Source organism: Sus scrofa, chromosome 15 (assembly GCF_054392235.1).
Source record: "Sus scrofa isolate SSC_HxYL_T2T_F1_AM1 chromosome 15, Sscrofa_HxYL_maternal_Yorkshire_Landrace_v2.0, whole genome shotgun sequence".
NCBI classification, from domain to species: domain Eukaryota; kingdom Metazoa; phylum Chordata; class Mammalia; order Artiodactyla; family Suidae; genus Sus; species Sus scrofa.
The window spans coordinates 14,687,539-14,698,028 of record NC_139397.1 but is presented as its reverse complement, the minus strand read 5'-3'; the positions used below and the strand labels follow the sequence as shown (position 1 = coordinate 14,698,028).

The 10,490-nt window shown below is 41.2% G+C and overlaps 1 protein-coding gene across 50 annotated transcripts in view; it reads right to left on the bottom strand.

Moving 5' to 3' along the window:
- Positions 1 to 10,490, bottom strand: part of NEB (nebulin) — a 216,065-nt gene that overhangs the window by 81,099 nt on the left and 124,476 nt on the right. For all 50 annotated transcript variants that reach the window (XM_084998589.1, XM_084998593.1, XM_084998592.1 and 47 more), the window contains exons 86-91: positions 9,540 to 9,743; positions 8,468 to 8,572; positions 7,756 to 7,863; positions 6,145 to 6,456; positions 3,606 to 3,809; positions 3,155 to 3,259 (exon numbers count right to left, since the gene is read on the bottom strand). In XM_084998589.1, coding sequence (XP_084854715.1) covers positions 3,155 to 3,259; positions 3,606 to 3,809; positions 6,145 to 6,456; positions 7,756 to 7,863; positions 8,468 to 8,572; positions 9,540 to 9,743 — 1,038 coding nt within the window. The remainder of the gene's footprint in view (positions 1 to 3,154; positions 3,260 to 3,605; positions 3,810 to 6,144; positions 6,457 to 7,755; positions 7,864 to 8,467; positions 8,573 to 9,539; positions 9,744 to 10,490) is intronic.

The window sequence follows — 10,490 nt, the reverse complement described above, 5'->3', positions numbered from 1 at the left end:
GGATTTGAGTGAGTGGTTCCTTTCCCATGTTAGGGAAGTTTTCGGCTATTATCTCTTGGAATAGTTTTTCTGTCCCCTTCTCTCTTCTGGCACTGCTATAATACAGATGTTGGTGTGTTTAATGTTGTCCCAGAGTTCTCTGAGACTCTCTTCATTTGTTTTCAATCTTTTTTCTCTTTTCTGTTCCTCATTCATAATTTCCACTAATCTGTCCTCCACCTGGCTTATTCGTTCTTCTACCTCCTGTATTCTGCTGATAGCTGCTTCTAGTGAATTTTTATTTCAGTTATTGTATTTTGCATTTCTTCTTATTTAAGTTTTATATCTTGTATCTCTTTGGTCAGTGTTTCCTGTAAGTTATCCATCTTTGCCTCCAGTTTATTTCCAATGTCTTGCATCATCTTCAGCATCAATAGTCTAAAGTCTTTTTCCTGGAGGCTGAGAATCTCATCACTTAGCTGATTTTCTGAGGTTTTTCCTTTCTCCCTCATCTGAGTTATACTTCTCTGTCTTTTCATTTTTATAGGTTTTTGGTGTGGTGACCTTTTTACACCTAATAGAGTTGTAGCCTGTCTTACTTCTGGCGGCTGCCCCCCTTGTGGCTGAAGTTGGTACAGGGGCTTGCTGTAGGCTTCCTGATAGGAGGGACTGATGCCTGCCCACTGGTAGGTGGAGCTGATTCTAATCCCTCTGGTGGGTGGGGCTTTGTCTCTGGATGGGATTAGAGGGGCTGTATGCCTGGGGGGTCTTTAGGCAGCTTACTGATGGGTGGGGCTGTGATCCCACCTGGATTGTGGCTTGCCCTGGGGCTTTGCTGATGGGTGGGGCCAGATTTTCCCAAAATGGCCACCTCCAGAGAAAGGCGTGCTGCTGAATATTCCTGAGAGCTTTGCTTCCAATGTCCTTCCCCCACAACAAGCCACATCAGCCCTGCTTTCCCAGTATGTCCTCCAAGAACTGCAGTCAGGTTTGACCCAGATTCCTATGGAGACATTGCTTTGCCCTGAGACCCAGTGCATGTGAAAATCTACATGCACCTTTTAAGAATGGGGTCTTTGTTTTCCCCAGTCCTGTGGAGCTCCTGTGCACAAGCCCCACTGCCGTTCAATGCCAGATGTTCCAGGTCTCTTTCTCCCAGTGCCAGAGCCCAACACATGGAAGTTTGATGTGGGCTCAGAACTCTCACTCCTGTAGGTGAGTCTCTGTGAACCAGTTACTTCCCAGTCTGGGGCTTCCCACCTGGGAGTATGGGTTGCTTATATAGCATAATCACCCCCCCTGCCTCTTGATGTGGCCTCTTCTTTTTCTTCTGGAGTAGGATATCTTTTTGAAAGTTTCCAGTCCATTTGGTTGAAGATTGCTCAGTATTCAGTTGTAAATTTTATTGTTTTTAGGAGAGAAGTTGAGCTCCAGTCCTTCTATTCACCATCTTAATCCCATCAAGCCTTATTTCTCTCATTTTATCTAACAGACTTCTAAATTCTCTTCCTTTTCCCAGGCATATAATGATTTCTTTAAGAATTATCATTTCATCTTTTTCTTTCCAATATTTATTTCTTATTCTTACTCTTAGGTAGTTGTTTTGGCTTGAATGAGAAACTTAATCATTTAGTGAATGCAGTAAATGTTAAAAAATGGTAATGCTAATAATGGGCATCCTAGTTTTACCCCTGACTTGAATGAGAAGCTTACTTACTGAGGATGAGCCTGGCTTTGATTTTTAAGATTTATTCTTAGTCATGTCAAGAAAGTACTCATTTATTCTTATTTTGCTAAATTTTATTTTTGAAGATAAGAATGAATATTAGATTTGGTTACACATCTTTTCTTTTTTTTGGGGGGTGGGGGTTTAGGGCTGCTCCCATGACATATGGAAGTATTCCCAGGCTAGGGGTCAAATCAGAGGTTTAGCTGCCAACCTACACCACAGCCACAACAAGTCCAGATCCAAGCTGCCTCTGTGACCTACACCACAGTTCATGGCAATGCTGGATCCCTGACCCACTGAGTGAGGCCAGGGATCGAACCCATGTCCTCATGGATACTAGTCAGGTTTGTTACCACTGACCCACAATGGGAACTTCACACATCTTTTCAAATCCAAAAAAATGAGCATGTGATTGTTCTCTTTTGTCCAATTTACGTTATTAGGTTTCTGAATATGGAACTTTCTTGGCCTTCCTGAATGAACCCTAGTTGATTACATCATATTTTCATGTACTACTGAATATTTCATTTAAGATTTTCCCCGTTATTACTGGTCTACAGCTTTTACTTGTGGAACTATCTTTGACAAGTTTTGATAACGGTGATGGATTTCCATCTTTCATTAGGCTCTTTGGTAGCTTATTTCTTGAAGTGTGATTTCCCCTGTGAAATTATCCAAGTGTCCCTGACATCAGAGAGGAGGGAGGGTCTTCAATAACCCTTTTAATTTCTTTTTTCTTTTCTTTCTTTCTTTTTTTTTTTTTAGGGCCACACCTGTGGCATTTGGGAGTTCCTGGGCTGGGGGTGGAATTGGAGCTGCAGCTGTAGGCCTACACCACAGCCACAGCAACACCTGATCCCAGCAACACCCCAACATCTGTGACCTATGCTGCATCTTGCAGTAACGCTGGATCCCTAACCCACTGAGCAAGGCCAGGGATAGAACCCGAATCCTCACGGACACTACGTTGGGTGCTTAACCCTGAGCCACAACAGGAACTCCAACCCTCTTAATTTCTTTCAATATGTTTTTATTCTTTCTCTGGGGTCAATTTCACTAATTTACAATTTCCTTAAAAATCCCCTAGATATCTGGGTTTTAAAATTAATTTGCACAAAGTTTTGCAAGGAATTCTCATAATTATTTTGTGTTCATCTGAATCTGTTGTGAATTTCCCTTTCTTGTTTGTGTGTCTCTTCATTCCTCTTTGTCCTTATTTCCTTCCCTCTTTGGTCATGTTGACATTGCCTCACCAGTACCTGGCCTTGCCCAGTGACTCAGAGCCAACGATCTTGCCCTCTCTTTCTCCCAGTCAGAAACTGATGTGGTGGAGGAGTGTCCTCCTTAGCCGGTCAATCTTCTCTTGGCTATGAAGAATTCCCTAGTGATATCTTGCTAAAAATCAGGTGAATTTCCAAACAAAAGGGAGTCTGTTGAGGTACTTACATTGCTCACATTGAGGGCGTTGGCTCTAGCAAGATTAATTTCTGGAGTATCAGGCATTATGTGGACTGAAGTTTTATCCTTGTCCCAAACTTCTCTGTACTTTGGCTACAGAAAGAACCAATCACAATAAAATCACTTCACAATATGTAATTTTGCTGGTTGCAGTGCACAACTTTCGATTTTTCTGATCCAAAGTCTTTTCATCTTAAGGTAAAAATTTCCAGAATCTTTTCACATAAGTTACTCAAATTTGATATGACATCTGTATTAATACCTTTTATTAGTCCTTTGCATTGTTGTTTAAAATTAATAAGCAGCAACAAAACAGTAAGATTTTACTTATTAAAATCTTTGTTACCATCAATATTATCTTAAATAGATTAAAGGTCAATTATTTATCATTTCTTTATAACAATGATTTGATTTTAATTTAAAGAATAACGTGACTTACAATACTAATATTTTCAGCATTCGACTTAGCAAGGACCACTTCGGGTGTGTCAACAATACTTGTATACTTGAGTTTGACCACAGGTGTCCGATAGACACTGTCTCGTAGGATCTCCTGGGCATTTTTGACTCTCAGTACTTCGGGTGACCCTTGGGGCATCCAGCCAATACCACGCAGCCACTCCAAGTCAGCCTTGTAGAGGGCCTGGGAAAGAAAACAAAGATAGGAGAGACAGGGTTTTTTAAACTGTGGTACAGAGAGCAAGCAGTTTTTCATGTCACATTTTATCTTCCACAGAAAGAATAAAGCTGAGTCTGGGCCTGACAAACCTAATTCCTTATATGCACAGAAAGATTTGTTCTGCTTTGTTTTCTGTGGCAGGTTATGGGGTGGTGTGTCTGTTGGGCACCTATGTACATTCTAGGAGTCAGCATGATGCAGGAGTGCTCTGCTTGGGGGATATGTGGAAGATTTTTGAACATTTTTTTTTTTGTCTTTTTGCCATTTTTTGGGCCGCTCCCGTGGCATATGGAGGTTCCCAGGCCAGGGGTCCAATCGGAGCTGTAGCCTCCAGCCTATGCCAGAGCCACAGCAACGTGGGATCCGAGCCGTGTCTGCAACCTACACCACAGCTCACAGCAACGCCGGATCGTTAACCTACTGAGCAAGGGCAGGGACCGAACCCGCAACCTCATGGTTCCTAGTTGGATTGGTTAACCACTGCGCCATGACGGGAACTCCAGATTTTTGAACATTTTGATAATCATCACACTAGCCAATGTGAACTTTTAAGGCAATAGTAATAGGCTGTCCAGTAAGTTTGCCACACAGCAGCCAGACGGATCTTTATGAAATTCACCATTTAAATCTGATGTCACAACATCCCTGAAACTTATGGCTTCCCATTGGTCTTAGGATAAAGACCAAAATCTTAACATAGATTAGAAGTTCCTACCTCTTCTTCCAACCTCATAAGGAAGGTGCTTCCTTTTACCTGTGCATTCTGCCCACACTAGACTTTCAGCCAGTGGTTTGCATGCAAGCCCCTTTGCATACATTGCTCTTCCTGCAAGGGTACCTCTTGTGTCTTTTGTCCAAAACCAACTCCTCCTCTCCTTTCATACCCCTAAGTCTGCACTTCCCTTCATAAGCTTTCTTTACCTCACTTTTTCATAGAGCCATGATCATTCTCTCAGTCATCCCATTTTTACTCATAGTTGCTGGTTAACATCTGTTTCCTGGTTATCACTGTGAACTTCTTAAAGTCAGGATCTTTGTCTTGTTCTTCATTATTCATCATTGTACCTCTGGTGCTCAGCACAATGCCTGGCACATGGTATGTTTAACAATTATTTTTAAAGGGATAATTAAGATTGGGTTTTCTTTTTCTAAGATAGCACTCCCCTTCGAATTAGGATTTGCATTTTCTTGGCTGTTTAAACCTGTTTTCTCAGAGATATGTCAGTGGTTAACCAGACGAGATTGTTCTATGTGAAACACCAGTTTTTAATTTCTGTTTTTAAGTACACGTGCTGCCCAGGCCAGCATACCAGTTATTAATTTCATAAAAAACCACTGTGTTCTTCAGAAATCTATTTCAGTAATTATTTAAAAGGATACAAATATCAAGCTAAAAAAGGAGTAAGGGGAGTGAAAATGTAGGAAAATTTTTACCTTAATGGAGAATGTTATGTGCTTTAGTGTGTACAATATGATGGATCCCAAAATTCAGAAGAAGAAATTCTTGAAGAGGCTTATATACAGATTTTAAAGCTTCCCTTCTCTAAGAACTTGATTGATATGCATCCCTTAATACACTAATGTGGTTACAGTTAATGAAGAGATTGCATTTCTCTAGAAACTGGCCTAAATTCACCAGCAGGCAGTTCATTTCAAATGATGGACATACTTTTCTAAAACAAACTCATGCATTATGAGAAAGCATCTACTGAAGCTTGTAACCAAGTTCAGATAATTAAATGAAGGTATTAATTCTACACAAGAAACAAACATCTAGATGGAATTCATCATTTTCAAAAGATGGAAAGGGCAGAAAGTATGAGATAATCTAAAAATACTTTAGGTAAATTAATGAAACATCCTGTTGTGAAGAATACCAAGGTAAGGGAAACTAGTGAGTATGCAGCATATGCTGCTGAACTTTTAATTCAATTTCAAGGAAGTCAGTCCCGGTGATTCTTCAACTCTTCAACTAAAGAACTATGCAAATGCCTCTGTTTAATAAACTACAAACAGTGCATACAGGGACAAATCTACAGAAAAAATTCTGGCAGCACTAATAACAATAAAAATGAAAACTTTCATTCATTACCAACAGTGAAAATGAATAAACCCAGCAGTAAGGCATGGCATTAACAGACCCGGTAAAACACTAAAGGGAAGGCTTAGGTAGGGAGAGTTGTGTTTTCTCGAGCACTGGAAGGGGTGACTGGGCAAGGCCATGGAAGGCATTCTTCCTGGGGAACAGGCCACCCGTTAGGTACCACAGTTGACACTCACTGCACAAGCAGCAACTTACATCACTCTGCAGGTCGTAGGCTTTCCTGGCTTGGATCACATCATTCTGGTCAGGAAAGCAAGACCACTGGTGTAGGTACTGGCGGTAGTCCACGTCGCTGGCTAGTGCCTGGCCTTCTTTGGCAGCATTGATGGACACCATGTCCACTGGGATGGTGATCCTGGCCTTGTGGTCATTGTAGGCCTTTTTGTAGAGTCTGTCGTTCTGCATCTTCATCACGTTTGCCGCCCAGACCAGTTTAGGGTCTTCCTTGGCACTGCGGCATCCGATGTAATGACCCTTCTGTTTCTCATAAGCAGTTTTGTATAGATACTGGTGGGTGTGAACAGAAGAAAGAAGAGTTGTTTCTCCAAACTCACTTTTTCTAGACAGCCTGCTCAAATAACTCCATCTCTCTTATGTTACCCTTTGGTGGGGAGCACTGTTTTTCTTTAAATTTATACTATAAATTTTAGACTTCTTGATACAATGGTTTGTCTTCTACATTTATATGCATAAAAACACTGTGAACACCGCAAAGGCAAGAACTGTGCTTCTGGATTAGCCCTCAATATAGGATGGTCCACTGTTCCCCAAATTTCAGTCATCCTTTGCCATTCTCACATGTTTTACCAAAAAACACCTGCACTTCACATCTGACTTTGTCAACCTAATTCTTTATTTAGATAACTCTTTTTTTTTTTTTTTTTTTTGGCCATGCCTATAGCATGTGGAAGTTTCCAGGCCAGGAATCAAAACCAAGCCACAGCTGAGACCTGAGCCACAGCAGAGACAATGCTGGGTCCTTAATCCACTGAGCCACAAGGGAACTCCAAAATAAATATATTTTAAAGTGTAAACTTAAATTTTTAATTTTTTTTTTTTTTTTGTCTTTTTGACTTTTCTAGAGCCGCTCCCACAGCATATGGAGGTTCCCAGGCTAGGGGTCCAATTGGAGCTGTAGCCACCAGCCTACGCCACAGCCACAGCAACGCAGGATCCAAGCCACATCTGCGACCTACACCCCAGCTCACAGCAATGCTGGATCGTTAACCCACTGAGCAAGGCCAGGGATCAAACCCACAACCTCATGGTTCCTAGTCGGATTCATTAACCACTGTGCCACGACAGGAACTCCAAACTTAAATTTTTTATTTCAAAATTTATAATCCTATTTAAATGGGAAAAAGCAGTATTTTTCTAGAACACATTAAAAACAAACATAACAAAAAAATGCTTGTCCATGTGCTGCATAAAATTATCACAGGAACCACCTATGCATGCTGCACTTTAAGAAATAATAGACTTCTCTGCAAGTGCTTATAATTAACTGATACTGAGAAGAGATTGAAAAGAAAACCAAAATCTGTGCTTAAACATATGAAGAGCAGAGCCAAGCAGAGAAATAAGAGGGTCATCAAATTGTTGTGAAAGCTATTCTTAAATTTGGGATTTTAAAGCAAGACGCTAATCACATGACCTTCATTTAAGTATAAATGACTTTCATTTAAGTATAAATGACATGACTTTCATTTAAGTATAAATCCTGGGGAATTAAGTTAAAGATTAGTAGTAACTCTATGTGTGTCTGTGGTTAGTGTTTGTTAAGGCTGGACAAGGAGGAGCTCTTACATCACTGGCAATATCCCTGGAAGCTTTGGCATGCTGGATCCCGATGGCATCTGCTCTCAAATCATAACCTGTCATCTTGACGTCTTCCCAAGCTTGCTGATATTGTTTCTGTAAATGGAGGTTGCAATGCCACAGTCAATCCGAAGAGGGAGCTACTGAGTCAACATTACTGATGTGCTCAAGACTACACATGAACAGTTAACACTGAAAAATTAATCTCCCCTTAAGATTTATAAAATAGACTGGTTTCACATTGAACCTAAGTTTCAGTGTGTGTGTGTGTGTATATATATATATATTTTTTTCTTTTTTTTGGCTTTCTAGGGCCGCTCCCGTGGCATATGGAGGTTCCCAGGCTAGGGGTCAGATTGGAGCTATAGCTGCCGGCCTGCACCACAGCCACAGCAACGCAGGATCTGAGCTGCATCTGTGACCTACACCAGAGCTCACCACAATGCTAGATCCTTAACCCACTGAGCAAGGCCAGGGATCGAACCTACAACCTCATGGTTCCTAGTCGGATTCGTTTCCACTGTGCCACAACGGGAACTCCAATATCTCTATATTATAAACACACACTCAGGTGTGTGCGCAAACACACACACTTATTAAAGACTAAAAATAAAAGGAACATTAGGGAAATGCCTTTGCTAAATGCTCTCTGGAGCATATTAACAAAAGGTTTGGTAAGGCAGAGGATATTGTGCCTTACGTTGCTGATCTGCATGGCGTTGATCTTGGACTGCAGCATCAGTGGTGTGTCAGCTGGTATGTTCACGTTAGCCTTCTCTTTGTCCCAGGCATCACGATACAATGGCTGGTAAAAATGAAAAACAAAGGATCACTGGCTAGTAAGTAAGCCAATCACCACGTGAATAAAATTACAGGTACAATTAAAGGTTCTTTTTCAATGGGTTCAGATATAAATGTAGAATTTTGTTTCCAAGTAAAATTTTGTTTTCATCTCCATTTGTATTTAGAAGGTGCCCAAAGTGACTTCAACAAGAAGAGTACATTCATGTGTGATATAATATATATTTAAAATGAGTCAGAAATGTGGTGGTGGTAAATTGATCCTCTTCTATTTATTCACATGCAATTATCTGGCAGGTAAGCCTGCATTGCAGGTAACTGTGATAATTCACATTGCTAATCAAGTTCTGGCTTACTTGGACTAAATAACTATCATAATGTCTAATACTGGGGCTACTTCTGGACTTTTCAACTTACTTCATGGTTGAATAGCAAGAAAAAGGTGGGTTTTTTTTTTTTTTTTTTTTTTTTTTTTGGTCTTTTTAGGGTTGCACCCTGGGCATATGGAGGTTCCCAGGCTAGGAGTCAAATTGGAGCTACTGCTGCCGGCCTACACCATGGCCACAGAAACTTCCAGATCTGGGCTGTATCTGCGACCTACAACACAGTTCATGGCAATGAGCGAGGCCAGGGATCAAACCTTCGGCCTCATGGATACCAGTCAGATTCGTTTCTGCTGAGCCACAACAGGAACTCCAAAGGTGGCAGTTTTGTGATCATGGTGTTAACTGGTGGACCTCAAAATGTGTTCAAAGTGTACATCAGAGTCTATGGAACATGAAGATGCCTGCCACACTTACAGTGACCAAAGAATTATCTAAGCCAATGAAATGCGGATGCTGTTAATTGGCTAAATGAAATTCTACCTGGTTACATGCATGTTCAAGATTCTAACCCTGGTGTCAGCAAAGTTCACAGTTATGGTTCTTACTAGACCTCAAATTGTCTGAACAGGTCATCAACTGACTTACCTCGCTGATCTGTACAGAGTTGATCTTTGCCAGGATGACTTCAGGGGTATCAACTATGCTGGTGAATTTGAGGGCCTCAGGCCTTATGCGATACAACCTTTCATTCAGGAGCTTCTGGGCATTCTTCACTCTCATCACTTCCACGGAACCCTCTGGCAACCATCCAATACCCTTCAGCCACTCCAGGTCTGACTTGTAGACATTCTACAAGAAGGAGAGTACAGAAGCGTCAAATGTGCCTATGATGCCAACAAACCACACTTAACTCACTTTTACTTAAATCAGCTGAGGGCCAGTCCCATGACCTCAAGGATCAATTTTTTTGTTTGTTTGTTTGTTTGTTTGTTTTGTTTTGTTTTTGTCTTTTTAGGGCCACACCCACAGTATATCGAGGTTCTCAGGCTAGGGGTCGAATCAGAGCTGCAGCTGCCAGCCAATGCCACAGCCACAGCAACGCCAGATCCGAGCCACGTCTATGACCTACACCAGAGCTCATGGCAACGCCAGATCCTTAACCCACTGAGCAAGGCCAGGGATCGAACCTTCATCCTCATGGATACTAGCTGGGTTCATTAACTCCTGAACCATGACGGGAACTCCCAAGATTAATGTTATATGGTAATATTTGGGTATTAAATCTCTGGCACACATCTCTGGGGGAAGCGCACAGTATCCTACAGGAACTGGAGCAGGGCTGACAAGTGGCACTTATGGAATGACAGACAGCAATGGCACATAATTTCGTTTTTATGCAAAACTGAGTTGAGCTTCTGTGTGTTCACTACTTGAAAAATGCCTTTTATGGGAATAACATCGGTAGGAATTTGGAAGAAATATGCTTTTTATGCAGTAAGGGAATAACATCTGTAGAAATTTGGGAGAAAAAGTCCTTACATGCATATGTAGAGAGGAAAAAAATACATATCTATATTTGTACGCACCTCTTCTCTT